Raw genomic sequence first — 21,273 nt, 5'->3', positions numbered from 1 at the left:
AAGAATGAGGGCAGCTAACAGAAAGGATTTGGTGGTGCTGGGTAAACACATGGAGGTCTGGTCTGGTTCTCTGCAAGGCCCCCTGACGTTTAACGTTAGGAAACACTCACATCAGCATCAAAGCCGTGGATGGTAGATCCCTGCCAGGTTATCGCCTACTTTCCACAAGCCAGCCACATTTTTTAGAAACCCTTTGATGTCTAACAGGTAGAAACCTTTCATTTGTAGTATTGTACATTTGGAAAAGCAACATTTTGTGGCAGTGTCTTTCCATCAATATAACTTGATATCATCCAATTCAAACGGACTGAAACTAGATGTTTGGTTTGTTTATCCCGGAAAGGAGAGGAGCAACTGAAAACGTGAACATGTGTTAAAAACCTGGTCCTTTGAACCAATAACAGGATGTAACAGCAGGCTCTGTAGTCAGCCCTGACTGACACACACAGACAGACAGGATACCTATTGTTCTCATCAGAGAGAGAGAGAGAGAGAGAGAGAGAGAGAGAGAGAGAGAGAGAGAGAGAGACACACAGAGAGAGAGAGAACAGAGAGAGAGAGAGAGAGAGAGAGAGAGAGAGAGAGAGAGAGAGAGAGAGAGAGAGAGAGAGAGAGAGAGAGAGAGAGAGAGAGAGTTTGTGTGTGTGTTGGATGGGAGATGGGTTTGGAGGAAAGAGACAGAGAGAGCCAGGCAAAGACAGAAATACAGGGAGAGGGGGAACAAAGGTAGAGAGAGGGAGAATTAGAGAGAGGGAGAGAGAAAGAGATAGGTATACAGGCAGAGAGAGAGAAAAGAGAGAGAGAGAGAGAGAGAGAGAGAGACAGAAAAGGAGAAAAGGAAGCAGTTGTCCATGGACGTCTCAACCTGACCACCCAGACATAGCATCAGGCCACAGTCTCCTTTGTGTTGTCTGTAAACAGGACCTGTTGCAACTCCCTCAGGGTTCTATATGCTCAGGATGCTAAAATGATTACCACAGGCAGCCTCTTGAGCTAATGTGAAAAATGAGATGTCTGTCAAAGGCCAGACAACATCAAAACACTGACTCACTCACTCTTTTCAATCAGACATTCCTAAAACAACTATTTACAGAGGGTTTCTTTCTTCTCAAAATTAGTTGTTAGCCTACTGTAAACAACAGGTTGCCTGTACCCATGAAATGGTTAGCTAAGTTTGTAAGAATTAAGAGTGCACTTATGCAATGTTAAAGAGTGGATGAAGTCATCATGTACTGTTTCGGTGAGACAGAATGTGTGCTGCTTAATGGAGCCAAAGAACAATAAAAAATGAAACATTTTTGTTGCACAAATAGTACTTTATTCTTCAAATGTTCTGTGTACAACATCATACACATTTCTCTTTGGAATAAAAACGGAACCTCTCATATATGGAAAATAGAACATAGATCAAAAAATGTACAGAGCCGTTTTGTAAACATGCAAGAGAACAGTTTTCTCAGAGGAGTTTCCAACACAAATCCAGTTTAAAGGGGAGGTCCAGTTGGTTTGGGTGCCATGCTACATACAGAGAGAAAATGCTATGGGTCTAAAAGGGGATTGGTTGTTGATTTATTACATAGCCCATCATGTGACCCTCCTCAGGTCCAATATTACTCCACCCAATGCCTCTCTCTGTCTCTCCTGGTCACATTCTAACCCGTACATACCACCTGTGGACCTTCAGTTCATTTTTCAGGGGTATCCCTGGGAGAACTCTGATCAACGTGACATTTTAATTTAGATAAAAGGGGCATCAATGACAGATTGATGAAGTGAGGTAGGATCTATGGCTATTAGAGGTAGAGGGGGAGAGAGGGAGTTCTTATCCCCCTTTACCATCCTCCCTCAGGCCTGGGGTCTCCTGTGGGGGAGAGCCAGATGACCATTGGCCCCAGGGGGAGATGAACCCCAACCTCCACCCCCGAGGGAGTCTGGGGGACTCTGTAAACGTCAGCTCTGTGAAGGTGTCACTCTCAAATATTTGGCAACCTGATAGCTCATGGTCCCTTACACTTTGAACACCTACTAAGGTGAAATCTGTTACATGAAAATAGAAACAAAATAATCATTGTTTGGTGAGGAATTTAAATGCCCTTGAAGTTAATATTTTGTGGAAGCGAAGTAAAAAAGTAACTTTATTCCACAAGGAATTGACCAGTTATCCAGTAAAAGAACATATCACACTTTAATTTCTACCTGCAATGGCAACAAGGTAGCTTACACAGTAGCAACAGGGGTAAAGGCAATGCAGAGTTTGCTGCCAGCCAATTACACAGCGGTAGCTGTCAAAATCAATAACAATTGTATCACAACTAACGTATCAGTGGTCAGTAGCTGCTGTGTCAGAGTTACCTCTCCTTGGGGTAAGGTTCAGAGGTGCTGTAGGATCAAAATAACCGACCCTGCGTCCCTCCTTGTCAAATACTACTGTCCCGGTATTACTGCCTCTAGAGTATTATGCTCAGTGTTTAATAGAGGATTCTCTCTAAAGAGTCAAAGCTGTTTCTCTTTCTCTCTCACTCACTCGTTGCCTCTCTCTCTCACACTTCTCGTCCAGTTCAGTGCATTAACAACCCCACAGGGGTCCCTCGCGTGCCTGTTCCAACGCCTGCGTTTTAAGAAAAGAAAAAAAAAAGAAGCTACACACAAACTAAACTGGCACAGTTCGGAATGAGGTACTCACGGTTCACTCCAGTTCAGAAAAAAAACACTCTGTGGTTTTCCATTCTAAATTATTGATATGTTCGAGAGAAGAGTGTAGGGTTGTGTTGTTGCGCGTCCACGGCACTAACTACAGCCTCATCTGTGCCTGTTGTTTTCTCACTGATGCCCCTTATTGTTGGTTGTAGAGTCAGAGCGAAGCGTAGGGGAGGCTGTCAGTCACTATAGATCCGACAATACCTATTGGTTAGGATAAGGAGTGGGTGGGACAGCCATATCCAACACAATCACACACTCACTGACAAAACGTATGCAGGGGTAAATGATTCCACTTGAAAATAAGGTGTAGGCCATCCACACCCCTCACACTTCCCATAGGACATATAAATACAGCATATCAACCTGGGAGAAGACTAAGGATTACAGTACAATAACAAAGTCTCTGTCCTTCAGTCATAAGGGAACATGTCTTCTTTTAGAGAAGTGGTGTCTAAACAGTGGACTCTTTGGGCCCCTCCTGTGCTGCGTTCTTGCAGCTGTAGAGCCACTTGATGACACGGGCATTCCTCTCGATGATTGACACCCCCGTGGTCAGCTTCTCGGCCACCTCCTCCTGGAAAAGCCCCGCCTCTCCTGAGTGGCGGGAGAACTCGCTGGGCTCCGAGCCACCGCCCCCTCCTCCTATGCTCCTCAGCACCAATGAGAGCGTGTCTACGTCGCTGATCCCACCCAGGAAGTTCTCAGGCCCCAACCGGTCCACCATGTCAAGGTCCAGCCCGCAGTAGTCAAAGAAATGCTCCTGGTCAGACAACGCCACTGAGCATCGCAGAAGCAGATCTGACTTGGAGCGTTGTAGTCCTGAGCGCCACCGCGGGGCCACCCGCTTCCAGATGTCCGACTCGTTGTCAGTGTGGTCACTTACGTCATTGCCCTCGGTGATGCCATTGCCGTTTCTGGTACCATTGGTAGTGCCATTGCTAACACAGCTAACACCATTCTTAGTCCGCTCCGATGTACAGCTGAAGCCAGGGCTGGGAAGCGGTGAGCGCTCGTGGTCTGTCTTACTGGATCTCCGGCTGCCTGGCCCTACCTGTCCCCCGTCCACGGTGTCCTTATCATTGGTCCAAGACATGCGTGAGTCACCATCCCGCGACAAAGCTTTCTCCTCGCTGATCACCATCTTCTGGGTGCCCCCCTCGCCCCCGCCACTCTTCTCCCGCATGGAGCCCTGGAAGAGGCGGCGGACAAAGTTGTACCCCTTTATCTCCATGTTGGAGTTCCCCAATACGATGCCACCACTAGGCAGGATTTTGCACTCTTTCTTCTGTCGGTAGATGACCAGGGAGTCAGGCCGCAGCATGCGCTTACCGGTGCTCCTCCTCAGGATGGGTGCACTATGAGGGGCTACCAGGGGTATGGAGGGTGGAGTCCAGGGGTTCCTGGGGCTGGGTGGGGTCACCTTGATGGCGTTACTCCTGTTCCGTGCTTCCACATCCACCGACGTCCTCCGATTCTCCTTCCTCGAGTCATCATTCTCGTTCTCATCTCGTACGGTGAGGGGGGCGGTCAGGGTGGAGAAAGGAGCAGAGGATCGGCGGGGTGGCAGTCGTGGTGTGAGGCACCCAGGCACGGTGTAGGGACGACGGTGTGGAGGAGGTGGTGTGCAAGGCACCAGGACGGGCTCCTGTTTGGTGTTAATGACCTGCTGGCTCTTAACATACTTGGCCTTGTCTGCCTCGAGTCTCTCTACAGCGCTGATGGAACGGCCCTGGCCCCCACCCTCCATCTGCCTACGCAGGTAGTCCGGGCCCTTGTTGAGGAGCCTCAGAGGTGAGGGGGATCCTATGGGTGTTAACGGCTTCATGGTGCTCCACCTTTCTGGGTAAAGACATCAAAACAGCAGCCCCAAAATGGCTGCCTTCTCCTGCTGCTAGTTGCCAAAGGTGTTCCCCCTGGATCTATTGTTGTACCTTTCAAGTTCTAGTCTGGTGTGAGCTTTTCAGTAAGCTTTCTGCTTTAGAACTAAAGCATAGCATCTCCCATTCTCACTCACAGTTCCTGGATCTCTCTACTGAGGAAATAACTAGGTGGCAATTCTGTGACCACAGAGGCCAAGTTTGTTGTGGAGCTTTCTATAGATAGCTTATAGTCTCTTTCTGGGCACTATTGGAGCCCAGACAAATTGATATCTCTATCCAGTATTTACACAGGAATTTAGATAAATGGGCAGGGTGCAGGGAAATCCTGTTGCCACTGGTCAACAGCACTCCCAAATGGGACGTTCTCCTGCCCACAGCGCAGCAGAAATAGCAGGCAGAGAGGGTTACTTTGAAAGGGTTACTATTTTGTCACCCCCCCTTTCACCCCCCACTTTCTTGTTCTCTCTGTCTGTCTCTCTCTGAGCGATCACTCCCTTTTCCATTGATCTTTTCACTGAAGGTTAAACCTGGGAAATGAGATGTAACGGCCACAAATATTTGCTTGGTGAAGGCAGGCAGTCTGAGGGACGCTGGGTCGAGAGATGCCTATTTGTTCGGCCGCCCGTCGTGGTTGAGGTGACCTGAGGGTGGGCGGCACCGGGACACTTCTGACGTTGACGGACGGATGAAGGACTTGCCCTTCTCCTCACCTGCACCCACAGTCCCCTGGGAGAAAAACATCAAAAAAGAGAGGTGTTAGCACGGCCTGCTTTTCTCCAGGGCCGCAGAGACGGAGAAACAGAGAGAGACGATAGGGACAGTGGTCTCTAAAGCTCACTCTGAGCTCCTTTTGCACTATTGTAATGAGTCCTGTGTCTGCCAGGAAAGAGCTGGGCCAAGCTCCCACGCATGCACTGAGCTGACTGCTATTGGGAATACACAAAACATGCCAATCCGAGTTTTACGAGGAATTGAATATCTTGGAGGCTACAATAATAATAGGAATCATACTTCTGCATTGATATTCATAGCACCCTGTAGCTGTGAGAGTGTGTCTGTGTGTCTATGTGCTCAAGGGGAAGGAGCTCAACACATCTCCTCAAACGATTTCTCCTCAACATGCAAGGTTGACAGAAAAGAGGCATCTCTCCTAATATAAAATTGCATAACCAGCTGAGATGAGTTGAACCACATTTGCATTCTTAAACGGCTGTACGGAATGCTTCGCTAACGCAAGACCATCAATATTTTAAAACGCTGCAAAAATAAAACTGCTAAGTAAACCAATACACTTCCAACGCAATAACTCTCTCACAGTTGCAGTGGGGCAGCTTGTTCTCCAAATTAGCAAGCCCCAATGAAAGATACATTCAACTTTAAAACAAAAGTAACTGGAGTTGTTTGAAGTGGTACATATCTCAGTTACATGTTGCATAGAAAGAGAAGACCGTTATTTTTCGGGGAACGCATTGCGATGACTTGGGAGTAAGGAAGGGAGGGGGCAAGGTTGTGTGTCTATAATGGGATGGTGTACCTAAACCAAGGAGGGTGCTCTCTATGATTATCCTGTGTGCATGTGTGTGTCAGCACGTGGCAATAAGGCCCTGCCCAGTAAATTAAAACGTTTGTCTGCAGAGTTGGTTTGCAGATTATCCAGCCTTTTGGAGAGCCCACATTCTGTTACTTTTCATGGGTAAAAACAGAAGGCACATTTTTTTTATTTAACTAGGAAAGTCAGTTAAGAGCAAATTCTTATTTCACAATGACGGCCTACCCCTCCTCTAACCTGGACGATGCTGGGCCAATTGTGCACCGCCCTGTGGGACTCCCGATTACGATACAGCACAGGATTGAACCAGGGTCTGTAGTGACACCTCCAGCACTGAGATGCAGTGCCTTAGACCGCTGCGCCACTCAGGAGCCTACATAGGCTACCATGTGGGGTATAGCAGTAGAAAGACCTCGTCTGTAAACCCCAGAACTGCAACAAAAACCTGGGGGCACAGGTGGTGGCTGTTTTTCATTTACTTTCCTTCAAAAAGTATTAATAAACTGTCCCAGAGAACCAAACATGCTCCTTCCTCTGTGTGACTGCTGAAGAGTCAGAGTGGTAATTGTTCTCAGAGTGGCCTGAGGTGCGATACAAATAAGTCTATTTTGGCAATTAGTTTTTATGTGGCAAAACAATGAGTGACCTCCTGGCAGGAAAATGATCTATGTCTGTGGTGTTTCTAAAGGGTTTTGTGTACACATTGCATAATAGTATAAGGTTAGTATGTTGGTATGGTTCAATAGCAAAGAAACAGAGGCACTTTGCAAACAGCAAGTACTTTCCATAAGGATCCTAGCCCTAATGATCACCAAAACAAACCCCCAAGACTTTAAACAAAGTCCTACGAATTTGTGAAAAAGCTAACTACGGGCAGCATGACATGAAAACGGGGCTTACCTCCCTACCTCCGTCGTTTAAGTTGGCTCACTACCGTTCAACCTCCACACCTCCACCCCCTACCCCCCTCTGCCCTGCTGTTGAAAGACCTAGATGGCCTACTACTATAAATTCCATCTAGAGAGGAGGGGGGATGGCTACACTTTCCAGATGTCAAGCAGGCAAGGCCCGGGAAAGGTACCCATTGTTTGGAATAAGACAAACATCAACAGGTGTCAGAGGAAAGAGTCTAGACAGGGGTAAAAACAGGGGTAAAAACAGGGGTAAATACAGAAAGGGTTAACTCTTTATTTGTATGGTCCATCTACAGATGCTCTGCAGACGATCAGTGACCTTTCAACCAACTAACCCACATTCTAAATCTAACCCTAACATTAGCACGCAGTTGCCTCGTTTGTTGATAGTTTGACCATCTGTATCTACAGAAGGACTATCATGACCGTCCAATAAAGTGTGACTACAGAAAGTAAGAGGGGATGAAAAATGTAGCGTAACTAAGGGTAACGGTGGTGGAGATGGGGGGGGCGCCATATTTACCACACACCGTTCTTCCGGAGCATATGTGCTCCATCAGACAGTAGGATTGCCGTTTCAACTGGCAGGATCATGACACTGGAGCGTAAAGCAAGATTATTGCCTGGCCTATGAACTCAAACATGGGGCACTGATGACAGCCAGCCTCTAACCCTCCATGGAAGTGTGAGTTCTTCAATCCAATCTGAATAGGAGTTCTATAGAGTTTGTGGCATGGAGTAGATCCTGGTTTTATTAATGACCACTGGAAGACAAAACGGGTGACCACAGGATGTTGGAGTCAAGAGTTAAGCAAATAGTAATATTATATGACAAAACAAGGGAGAATGTTCAGTATATGAAAGTATAACTCCAGAGACCGTACATCTTTTGAAAACCACTGCCTTTTTCTTTCACTCAGACCAAGTTCAAAAACCATGTTCCCCGCTGAGATTGACTGTGTTCATATGAATGTTCTTCTGTTCTTTGAAATGTAAATGTCTCCTGAAGGCATTGTATTCATTGGATGGGACACGAGCCATTTAAAGAGAGCCAGCCAGTCTCTGATAAGAGGTTATCTCTTGCTCTGAGCACTGTGAGTACTATCACTGAGAATAATTCATAGATCAGTGTGAATCACAACGCTTGCCGTTGGTTGTTTGGGACACTATTTATTACTTACAAGCATAGTCCACGCAGACAGTCTTCCAAATGTAAGTTTGCTCATATTTCTTCTGGACACACATGGTGATTGATAACTGAGAGAAGATGTAGAACACAGGGTGAGCTCAGTAGACCAGGTTGACGCTTTCGCACGTGCGCACACATACACCGTGAGAGCGAGGGGGTGATCCCAACCTGGATTTACACACAGACAACAGCCTCCAGTAACTCCATTGACTCTAATGAGACTAATTAGTACCCAGCACCCTTTACTGTGATCCTCCCTCTTTTGAAAAGCGTGTGACGGCCACAGTAGAACGTTTCTCCCATTACACTGCATCGCCCCTGCTCCCGCTCTGGCTTCCCCCTTCTCTCACAATGGGTAAATATTAACCTCTTCTGTACCCCTCTCATCTCCCTGGCTTTCAAACCTCACTGTCCATCTCTCATCTTTTTCTACCCCACTCGCACTCTCTCTCTCTCTCTCTCTCGCTGTAATTGTCTCACTCTCCCCCCTCTCTCTCCTGCTTTCTTTCTCTCTGTTTTTCCCTCCCACCCTTCTCTCTCCCTCTCTCTCTGTGAAGCTGCTCGCCCGCCTGCAGGGAAGGCTTAGCCAGGCGCCCCCATGTAGCCTATAAGAGGAAGCAGATGTTTTGTGTCATGCTGCATCTGGGCCGGACAGACAACTGTCCGGCCCAGTGCGAGCGCGAAAAGGGTCCGACGTTCCGTGATCACCAGGGTCGCATTGCGGTTGTGTGCACAACAAATGGATCCGGCTCACTCAATTGAGCTTTTAATCAATGGTATTATTTGGGCTACTTGGTTGATGAGTATGACCCAGGTTAGATAAACCAAAAGCAAAGGTCATGCCTATCTGTTTCCCACTCCAGAGCTCAGAGGACAGACCTAATTTTAAAAAAACAACGAATTCAATTGATTGTTAATTTAGCTACTGTTTCAAATGCAAATGGTGCTAGAGGTTAAACTACATGAGTAAGCAAAGACATTCGACTAGGAAAGGTTAAAGAGCGCTGTTGATTACTCTGGTGGGGAAGATAAGGCTCCAACCCAGGGAGTGTTTGTTTGGTTCACGAGGACTTCCTCGTCTACCCACCAATGAAACAGCTAGAGTCCAGAGGTAACAAAGCATATCCAAAGGGAACCGGCTGTCCTCAGTTTAGAAGGTTAAAACAAGTTCCACTTTGAAATATGTATTCAGAGGGATAAAACACAAGAGAAGAGGTACATCAATTCTCGGGGGGGGGCCCTTTGAAGCACTTTAAAAATGTGCTGACCCTCTTTACACCTGTGAAAGAAATGAGGGGCATCTGCTGTGAACTATCTATCAGCAGAAGGGTAATCTCTCAATCTTCACCCCTATATTTTCTGCTTTCTCTTTCTCCTGTATTCCCCTTTTCTTTCTGTCTTTTGAACCATCTGGCTCCTCTCTGTAGGATGAAACAGGCAGAAGCTGGAAGACCATCACCATTGGACTCCAACTTTATCAAATGGTAACATTTTAACCAGGACCTATTCAGGATTCTCTTGCGGCATCTGTAGATTCTATGGACGCATAACACGCCCAGGTTGACAGCGCCATGTGTGAACATAAAGACGATGACCATTAATGGTCCAAATTAACGGTTCAACCCTGTTCGGTCATTAACCAGCACCACAGAAACATCTCTAGAGGGTCTGTTCTGAGGATGGACAGAGAATTGGCTCTTCTAGGGCCACAGACATTGGATTATTAATGGCTCTAAACAATGGCTCTCTCTGGGTCTGGTAGAATAAGAAGGGAAAGACCTGGACCACTCCATCTCATTAGCTGGGGGAGGACAAAAAACAACAACATGACAATAAAAAATAACAGAGATGGAGCCAGGAGGACAAACACCCCTCCACTGGCCCAACAGACAAAGCCAGTGACACACCGTAAATCCCATCACAATTGTGAGGCTTCAAGTGCCATCAGGCCATTAGCTACTTGATGTATGGTTGTGGGGCAGGAGGTGGGGGATGTTGCAGGGTGGGGTGGGGACGGGGGATACCTCAGACCCCTCCACTGTCATGCAGGGGGGCATCAGGTCACAAGGGGGACGACTTAAGGGACCGCCACCTTAATAGACCTCCTCCCAACCATAAAATAGATGAGATGGCCACTTAACTCACTGAATGTGGCTCTTTTGTCATTCAAAGTTAATCACTGGAAGACAGTGAGTGGAGAGTCGAAGCCTATAAGTGCGAAATAGAGACAGCCTGTACAGACGAAAGCAATCTGTCCTGCTCTGTATCATTTAAAAAAAAATAACCTTTATTTAACGAGGCGAATCAGTTAAGAACAAATTCTTATTTACAATGACGACAGTGGGTTAACTGCCTTGTTCAGGGGCAGAACAGATGTTTTACCTTGTCAGCTTGGGGATTTGATCCAGCAATCTTTCAGTTACTGGCCCAACCCCGTAACCACTAGGCTACCTGCCGCCCATTTTACAGTATGTACAGTATGTAAGTCAACTATTTATATTAGCCTATTCCAAGCATATTCCAGGTTAGGAAAGTCCTACAAGTCTGAGGCTAATCACAAAAACCTGAAGTACAGAACGTCGCTTAAAAAAAAGCGCCCTTGATTAGCTACTCAAAGGACCACACGGACTACGTGATTGTGGCACTGGAGGTGCAAGACTGCCGGCCCTGATCAACCTCTTATCAACTCTCACACAACCGCAAAACTAATAAAGGTTGAAACAGTTGAGATAAGACGGCCAGACTTCCTCGACTATTCTAACTTCTAACTTTTTTTCCGACAGCAGGAGCAGACACCCCCTCTGGTTGAGCTGATAACCACAGCACAGTTGACCTACAGCATGTAACCCAATGACTCAATACGGACTGTTTGTGTGTTACACATTTTAGGCCTAATGCATGGAAAAAGACAATTAAGCATGTGTTTTGCCCACATAGACAATTCCACAGATGCAGAAAAAAACATAGCTCTCTTCATTGGCCTTTCAGTATTACATACGTTCAGATATCTTTCTATGTAACTTTGATTTGTGGTGAGGGACACGTCCCCCCTGTCCTTAGTGGAAGTTGCTGCCGTGGATACAACCCGTGCACCAGTCCCAGCCCCGGACTCCCTGGTAACCCATGCCACATTATAGTGACACCTGATCCACTCTCTGTCTACAGCTCAGTGGTGGAATGTTAAGCCTCTGCTATGACGACTCACAGTTGACGAGTGAACCACTGAAGGGTGAGCTCATACACACGGAAGGAGAACATGTATACTGGGAACCTATCAAGAAAATGTTGGGAAATGTTTTACATATTACAATAGTCCTTCTGGTCGGGAATTTGGGGGATGCAGCTGAGGTCAAAAGGGAGATGGGAGAGGTTGGTGGTGCCTCCATCCCAGGTCTGGATAGCTTGGTGTACATATTCTGAGCAATGACCACCACTGTTACACCTATAAATGCCAGCATGTCTTTATGTGACTAAACAAAACAAACCCTCTGTCAAATATACTGCTGAATGCTGTGTGTGAGAAAGAACCCTGTTGAGTAGCAGAGAGCATCCCCCCCAAACCTCCCAAATACACCATCCTGGGGTTGTATACACAGTACCGTACACACACATACATCTGGGCACATCCCCTGGAGTGTTAAATTATGAAGGCTGTTCTGCCGGAGTAAGCCCTCATTAAGCTCTCAGCTGGTGTCAAAGCTCTATCTAGAGCTCTTACTGGAGACGAGCCAGATGTTTGATTTCAACAAGTCGGAAGAATTCGCCCTCTCTGAAGCAGCAAATGCCAGTTTCTAGTGGTTTCATAGTGTTAAAGGAGAGTTTGAGGCATGCGGCCCATTTGCAGAACCCGTGAGGGAATGTCCAACAAGATGAGAGGTTTCATGTCTTTTCTCTTTCTACTTTGTGTCAGTACACAAAATACACTTTGTCAGTGCTGCAGTTGTTCATGTAACCATGTATCGACTTAATAAAAGGCAGACTATTTAGATGCTACATTATATAATAAACAACTAAGTTTAGCACAGCTGGGCATCTTGTGTCTTAGTTCTGTCGAAACGTTGAGGGTGTCTGCATTTGCAGCCTCTTAGCTCTCTAAATAGAAAATAACGGGGACCACAAAACATTCTCACAGAAGTCTTACAACGTTGCTGGGATGTTCCGACTAGACCTTTTTTGTCTGTTAAAGCATCATCCAAGTGTTGAAGGGGGGACTCCTCCAGCTATGCCTCCCTCCCCAAACATCATGTCATCTCCGAACACACTGATACATCCTAGCCAACCACTGTGCCAGAGGGCACCCCCTACCGCCCCTCACAGACTCACACTTTCCATTGATTGGCTATCTGTCCCCGTATGGATGAACCATGGCCTGAGTACGATGTACCAACCTACAATGTAGGCTACCAGTCACTTATCACCAACCCACCACCAACGAGACGGCCACAGTTATCAACTGAACGGAAAAACCAATACGACTCGATTAACTTACCCGGAGGAAAAGAGAGAATGTCAGCTAATGTGTTTTTCATATTTCCCTGCGAAAACATGCCACATTTACAGAGGCCCACCAAGCACTGACCACATACGACTTGCCCTACTTTTTTGTATTTTTCGGATATTTCCGAACCGAATAAAGGAGTCAACCATGGGGAAAACTAGATGAGGGTAAAACCTCTCAAACACAGTCCCGGAACAAGGCCCAGTGTTTTCCTTCCTGTCATATGTACTCTTAGTGTGTCACCTCTACTGAACCTGCCAGCTGTCTTCACTCATTACCCAGTCGTCAGCCTACGTCTCCACAAACAGGCCCCAAGTGCCACAGAAATAGAACCCTCGTTCCTCCTCCTTGCCCTGTCAGAGTCAACCAAGACGCCCCATAGTGAGTCGGGATGGAGAGGACGGATGGAATGGATAGCAGTCTCGGAGGCCGTATCCAGCACTGTCGTGTCCTCTTCATTGAAGGGTCCAGACTGTCATGCGTCAGCGACTGAGTGAATATTACTATGGGTGATTCTGATCACTATGGGTGATTCTGATCACTATGGGTGATTCTGATCACTATGGGTGATTCTGATTGGATGTGGCAGAGCCACCGAGGTACCCAGCAGGGCTGTGAACAATTACAGGGATGTGAGAGGGAGAGGGAGAGGAGCTCCCACAGCTGTCACCACGACACAGGGGACCAGTAGGAGATGGAGGGGCGGACCACCTTTCATGATTTAGTTAGCAATGATTCATTATTTATTGGGTTAGGGGCTGATAGAGATGGGTCTATGGGATGCTACAGTGGGAGGGTGGTTGAGAATCGTGAAAATTACTAGATTCATAGGTATAATTATCTGATTTGTTGTGCCTCCGATGAAGATTCTGGGGCACTTTTAGCTAATGCACTCTCTATCATTGCTATGCAGACGACACACAATTAATCTTCTCCTTTCCCCCTTCTGATGACCAGGTGGCGAATCGCATCTCTGCATGTCTGGCAGACATATCAGTGTGGATGACGGATCACCACCTCAAGCTGAACCTCAGCAAGACGGAGCTCCTCTTCCTCCCGGGGAAGGACTGCCCGTTCCATGATCTCGCCATCACGGTTGACAACTCCATTGTGTCCTCCTCCCAGAGCGCTAAGAACCTTGGCGTGATCCTGGACAACACCCTGACGTTCTCAACTAACATCAAGGCGGTGTCCCGTTCCTGTAGGTTCATGCTCTACAACATCCGCAGAGTACGACCCTGCCTCACACAGGAAGCGGCGCAGGTCCTAATCCAGGCACTTGTCATCTCCCGTCTTGATTACTGCAACTCGCTGTTGGCTGGGCTCCCTGCCTGTGCCATTAAACCCCTACAACTCATCCAGAACGCCGCAGCCCGTCTGGTGTTCAACCTTCCCAAGTTCTCTCACGTCACCCCGCTCCTCCGCTCTCTCCACTGGCTTCCAGTTGAAGCTCGCATCCGCTACAAGACCATGGTGCTCGCCTACGGAGCTGTGAGGGGAACGGCACCTCAGTACCTCCAGGCTCTGATCAGGCCCTACACCCAAACAAGGGCACTGCGTTCATCCACCTCTGGCCTGCTCGCCTCCCTACCACTGAGGAAGTACAGTTCCCGCTCAGCCCAGTCAAAACTGTTCGCTGCCCTGGCCCCCCAATGGTGGAACAAACTCCCTCACGACGCCAGGACAGCGGAGTCAATCACCACCTTCCGGAGACACCTGAAACCCCACCTCTTCAAGGAATACCTAGGATAGGGTAAGTAAGGGTAAGTAATCCTTCTCACCCCCCTTCTCCCCCCCAACAAGATTTAGATGCAAGTGGCTGTTCCACTGGTTGTCATAAGGTGTATGCACCAATTTGTAAGTCGCTCTGGATAAGAGCGTCTGCTAAATGACTTAAATGTAAATGTAAATGTAAAAAGGGTCCCCACAGGAGAACCCTTTTTGGTTCCAGGTAAGAACCCTTTTGGGTTTCATGTAGAACCCTCCGTGGAAAGGGTTTTACATGGACCCCAAAAGGGTTCTACCTGGGTTCTACCTGGAACCAAAAGGGTTCTATCTGGAACCAAAAAGGCTTCTTCAAATAGTTATTCTATGGGGACAGCCAAAGAACCATTTTAGGTTCTAGATAGCACCTTTCATTTTTAAGAGTGAAGGGCTGGGAATTGCCAGGGATAGGACATTTATCGCGATTCTCAGGATTCTATATGTATAGTAATTAGATGCTGCGATTTTACTGCGATTCGATGATCCAAACATATTGCTCATCATACAGTATGTCTGCTGTAGGGGGAGCCATGAGGGATTTGTTTTTAATCAGTTATGGAAATAAAATAGCTGAAAACAAATTGGCTCACTATTTAAAAAGGAGATGGAGAACAAGCCATGAAGGAAAAATACAGGAGTTTTGGTACAGGTACAGCCCAATAAAATATAATAATGAATAAAAGATTTTTTACATGTTGTGGAAATGACTTACTGAAAGAAACGACAATAAATAAGCATCCTCAAGGAAAGATGAAGCCCCTGATGAAACTTTGTGCACAAGGTTCTCTGTTTAGGTGCATTTCCAGTTGAGCTTTGGAGGAAGCTAGCTATCTCAAAAGCACCTCCTCAAACACAACACATTTAAAGGAACAATAAAGTCAAATTATAAGCTCCGATTCTGACAGTTTGTGTGAAGACGGAGGGTGTTTGAAGTCTCACACAGCAGTGATTGTCAAATGTCTCACAACAGCTGCCTCTCATTCACACACACACACACACACACACACACACACACACACACACACACACACACACACACACACACACACACACACACACACACACACACACACACACACACACACACACACACACACACACACACACACACACACACACACACACACACACACACACACACACACACTCACTCACTCATAGTGCCAGGGGGAAGGTGATGTCACTTACAGGACCCTTTACCCTCTAATTAGGAACCTGAACTTCCCTCCGTAACTAGGGGGCTTCACCTTCTGTAACTAGTGGGCTGTACATGGCAACCATGCAACAGGAAAGGGATTTGGCAAAACAAATGTTTTATTTTTATTTTGGAGAGTACAATATGACACACACAAACCAATGATTTTCATTTGGGGAAATGACTGATTACAAGACTGGTCTGTGAGAGAAAACATAAGAGTTCAGTGAAAAGTAACTGTGGGATTCATGAACTTTAAGTGATAAGAAACACATGAGGGGCCTATTGTGAACTAAAACCATGAAAGGCCCTGAGGCTTCCACTATATTGCAGCAGATCAGATTGATGTGGGTCAACACCAATGAGATTATACATGTGGGGAGTCTCACAAAAGAGAGTGTAAAGACAAATGACAGAGAGAAATGAAGAATGAGACTGAAAGAATGCAGAAATAATAAGAGCATGTGTCCCATAAGTGTCTCAGCCCGGTCCTACACCAGGGCATACATGGGTCAATGGCATACCGCTGGTAAATTTAACCTGCTATTTGTCAGTCTAGAACGCAATGTGTGTATTTCTACGGAATATGTGTGTGTGTTGCTGGATGAACACGTGGCTATGCATTCACACACACAAACCGCCAGAAAAGGTCACTGTGGGCAGTGTGACATTTTGGGCCCTGACTCGACCTGCCGCTGCCACCAACACCGCGGGTGATCTGAGCCGTTTAACCCGCGGAGGCCCGGCCCATGTTATGTTTAATCTTAGTCATCCTACTGATGTCAGGGCTCCTGTTGGAGGTTGGCTTTGCCTGCTCTCTGCTCTGTTTGTGCCGCTGGGCCTGCCGTAAGCAGAGCGCAACTTCCTGCCTGTCTGCTCTGGTGGGATCAACTTCAAAGACAGACAACAGCCTTATTACAGCGGCTAAATTAGCAGTGTGTGAACCCACTGCCATAGGTGAAAAACACACTACAGATGTTTACAACTGTTCCATGAAGCCAGACTGTTAATTTGCAGGTAGAGTCGGTCAGATCACTGCTGGTTCCCGCAGACTGGAAGCCATGAGCATAGGAAGAGATGACGCATACTGGTGTTCTCATATATGACAGATCTCAAAGCTTGTTTCATAAGGATGAACATTAAAGGACAAATACATCATGGAACTACACAGTTATCTGTATGATGGGACAAGGTTGTCTACGGGTTATAACCTTCCACAAAACACTGGTGAATGTCCTAAATCTGCCAGGCTCCTGTCCTCACAGCCAGAGATCACCTCATCTCCAAAGAGCGACCGGGAATAGAAAATGCCACTGAACGCGAGAGACTACTGCCATGACTGTGTATACAATTGCTGAGGAATCGCATTGAGCTTTATCGCTCAGCAATGTCACACAAAAACCAAGTTAACTGCGTTGTGGCGGGGCAGATCATGTCGGTTCACTAGCGAGGAAGGAAGAGCACATCAGCATCATCACTACTGCATGATATACTAGCACAGCTGTCCATGTCCGCATCTTAAAACATGCAACAGCCTGTCAAAATGGAACAACACCACAAAGCTACCACAGTGCATGATTAAAAAATACCTCTGCTGCTTTTCTTTATAATCGGAAGGGGAAACAGACTGCTCTATGGACATGCGTGCGCGCGCACACACACACACACACACACACAAACACACACAAACACACCACAGCACGTGTGTTTGTGGTTGCAAGACAAAAGAGTGCTCTTTGTTTGGTCCAGAACTCCAGGTTATATGGACTGACCTTCAGTGGTATATGCTAGTGACTCCACACGAATAATCTACTATCTCCAAATATCAGAACGAGATGGTGGGGGATGAGTGGAACATGGGCCACACAATGCTCTGGCCCAACCCTAGTCTAAGGGAACTTGAGCATCACCCAAGACTGACTGTGAGATACAATAGGTTTTGAATTTTATCTTTTATATGATTGCATAAGAACCTTGTTGAAGAACCACTGGTTGTGAGATCTCAGGTAGCGCAGTCTTCTGCCCGATGTCTCACTTTTTAGGGCACTTACTTGGCTCATCAGTGTCTAATATCTTCCCTATAGGTTCATTGCCATTGGCCTAATGTCTAAACCAGGTTAGACTACAACCTGAGGCCACATAAAACGTTGCCATTGCAGGTAAACAGATTGCCACACAATAGCTTCAAGGCAACATACACTGAACAAAAATATAAATTAAACATGTAAAGTGTTGGTCCCATGTTTCATGAACTGAAATAAAAGATCCCAGAAATGTTCCATACGCACAAAAAGCACATTTCTGCACAAATTTGTTTACATCCCTGTTAGTGAACATTTCTCCTTTGCCAAGATAATCCATCCATCTGACAGGTGTGGCATATCAAAAAGCTGACTAAACAGCATGATCATTACACATGTGCACCTTGTGCTGGGGACAATAGAAGGCCACCCTAAAATGTGCAGTTTTGTCACACAACACAACGCCACAAATTTCTCAGGTTTTGAGGGAGTGTGCAATTGGCATACTGACAGCAGAAATGTCCACCAGAGCTGCTGCCAGAGACTTTAATGTTAATTGCTCTACCATAAGCCACCTCCAACGTCGTTTTAGAGAATTTGGCAGTACGTCCAACTGGCCTCACAAAAGCAGACCACGTGTATGGCGTTGTGTGGGCGAGCAGTTTGCTGATGTTAAAGTTGTGAACAGAGTTCCCCATGGTGTTGGTGGGGGTTATGATATGGACATGCATAAGCTACAGACAATGAACACAATTGCATTTTATAGTGATTTGAATGCACAAAAACCCAGTGACGAGATCCCAAGGCCCATTGTGAGGCCTATTTTTTTTAAAGGTATCTGTGACCAACAGATGCATATCTGTATTCCCAGTCATGTGAAAGCCATAGATTAGGGCCTAATGAATTGATTTAAAATGAATGATTTCCTCATATGAACTGTAACTCAGTAAAAATCTATGGAAACATTGCACTCATTCATGGAAAATTCCAGGACATTACAACGAGATCAGATGTTTTGAAGCTCATCCATAATTTCTTCTCATGCTTTAGTTTTTATCGGGAGGAAAATATGATGGTCCAAGGTAGTATGATTGATTTGATTTGATTAGTATGCCTCTTGTCCAATCAGCGCGCGGATGTTCAATCTTATCGGGAAGTAATTTCACCCGATCTCACTTTTATCTCGACCGTAGTCACAAGCAGTCGTGAAACGGCAGTCTTATCGACTAGAACAGTTCACGGTCGAGTCAGAGGGGCCTTCATGTATAGGTTACACGTCATATGATGAATTATAGTGCATGTCAACTTCTCCAACAGCGCTGGCCTCAGAGGCTGACAGTTACAACTTTAAAACGCCATGTAGCACTACACAATCCACTTTATGCGCAAAAATACATTACTGGTGCTTGCAGTTTATATGAGGCATATTACATGTGAGGGTATAGCCTATCCATCTGAAATCACAAACTGACTGGCACACTGCCTAAAATAGATGCACAATTATGCTTATTCAAGAATACCAACAGGCAGTGCACCCGGCTTGAAAGTAGCCTACTTTGCGTTTAGTTATGGTGAGGAATTATGGTGCATAATTTTGTATACTCCCGTTTCCAACATGATAAAACAGGCATGAATCAAATGTTTCTCTCAGTGAGGCATTGCTGACCCGTTAGCAAAATAACCTCTCATCCAAATAAAACACCGCCAAGATGCACTGAATGCACCTTGTCACATTGCCCAGGGTTTAATTGTGGTGTACTTGTTAATCACACGTGTCCAAAGTGCGCTCGGGCAATTACCCTTAATATTCAGTAACATATATAATAGTCTACAACAGAGTTATACACAAGCTAAGTCCGAACCTATTCTCCGATTTATTCACATATGATCAGGCATAATTTATTGCATTATTTACAGCTCAGATCATAGTTGATTAAACCGTAAATAATATGTAAGTAATTATTGTCAATGCTCAGTGTTGAAGGCTATTCATTCACGACACTAATGGAAAGCACTCCTCAAAACGATGGAGCCTATTTTGTATTTAATTGACCTAGTAATAAGATCTACAGTAGGCTAATAAACGGGCATTATAACTTTGTGCTACCCAATCAGTTTAAAAATCAATTTCATGCTCACCTTGTGTTGTGTTGCTCTTCATGCATGTGAAGGTGTCCTCTCGTTTCTTTCTGTTCTTTCAACCGCTGGGACGGGACATGGATCTGTCCGAGTGGTTATCTGCTCCGCTTCTTGTGTAGCCTAGTTTATTCGGCAGATAGTCGGACTGACAGACCGCTAGTGCTGCACGCTTCTTGTCTGCAGTGCTGCGTCCGCTTCTTGCGCAGACTGCCAGAACACGTAGTTTACGTTGTAGCAGCCGTGCGACTCCGTGGCACAGTGGTGAGTGGGCAGGTAGGGCGCTGTGCAAACGGACTCCTGTTCAGCCTTTATGTGGGGGTGGGTGATTGGAGGGGGAGGAGATAGACCTTGATTTCATTTTCAGGGCCAGTCAAGTCTTAATCAGAATCAAGATGTTTAGTTAAAGTACTGTACATACATAATCACCAACGATGGACAGCAGAACGATGATAGGCTTTACCTTACCTAATGTACTTCAGAACAATATTGAAGACAAAACAGAACTTGGTATCAGACATTTTTAATTTGTATGGCTAAAATAGATTTGTGTATGGTTGGGCTACTCATTATACATTTAGTATTATATTTTTCAGAAAGCTACATGATCCACAATTTGGTACTTTACATGTTTCACTCAATATATTTTTGATTAAAGCCACATCCTTGGGTTTGTGTTGGCTGGGAAACCCGAATTCAAAGATAATTGCAGTCATACAATTTAGGGTGGTAGCAGACTGTCTAGACGGCTTCAGAAGATTATATTAAATTAACTAAAGTCACTTGGGACTGGGACATTTACTAAGCAAACAACAATAAATATATCAAGGGATGTCCCGAATCTCTTGTCTCACTATCTTTAATTAATTTGGGGTTTGAGGTAAAGTCTCCTCAAAGTACTCCTGTGGTGGATTTTTGTCTATATTTAATGATGATTGGCTTACTAGCTTATAATGTGATTAATTGTTGTATAACAAAAGGCTTGCTGGGATTTAACACTGCACTGTTGTTCTGGACACTCAGATCTGACTGTAGGGGACAATTAAGAGTTAATCCAGGGTGTGGGATAAGAGGTGAAGTTTGCCACAGTCTGCAATCATCATTGTTGTTTTTTCTCTCCTTCTGTGCTAGTGCTCCCTCCGTCTGTGCCTGTCCCCCCTTCCTCCCTTTCTCCCCCCAAAAAACAGGCAAAAGTGCCAGACTCCAAAAGGTCGGGAGACCGGGGGGAGGAAAGGAGAGAGATAAAGAAGAGATCCACACATTTCACACACACCTGTTTTTCATTCCTGTGCTCTCGTCACTCTTGACAGGGCGAGTGAGGTAGCACAGCACATTGTAACTGGAAATACTCTGCACGCAGAGGCGTCATGCCCATAAGGGGCACAGGGGCACATGCCCCCTCAGATTTGGCCTGTTTCAATAAGAAA

The 21,273-nt window shown here is 46.0% G+C and overlaps 1 protein-coding gene across 1 annotated transcript; it reads right to left on the bottom strand.

Moving 5' to 3' along the window:
* Window positions 1–1,301: 1,301 nt before the first annotated feature.
* Window positions 1,302–20,143, bottom strand: fam110d (family with sequence similarity 110 member D). Its single transcript, XM_035750751.1, has 2 exons — window positions 19,850–20,143; window positions 1,302–5,306 (listed from the first exon to the last, which is right to left on the bottom strand). The coding sequence occupies exon 2, from the start codon at window positions 4,523–4,525 to the stop codon at window positions 3,152–3,154; it is 1,374 nt and encodes a 457-aa protein (XP_035606644.1). The 5' UTR covers window positions 4,526–5,306; window positions 19,850–20,143; the 3' UTR covers window positions 1,302–3,151.
* Window positions 20,144–21,273: the final 1,130 nt, after the last annotated feature.

This window comes from Oncorhynchus keta, chromosome 34, assembly GCF_023373465.1.
Source record: "Oncorhynchus keta strain PuntledgeMale-10-30-2019 chromosome 34, Oket_V2, whole genome shotgun sequence".
Classification (NCBI taxonomy): domain Eukaryota; kingdom Metazoa; phylum Chordata; class Actinopteri; order Salmoniformes; family Salmonidae; genus Oncorhynchus; species Oncorhynchus keta.
This window is presented reverse-complemented; position numbering and strand designations above follow the sequence as displayed.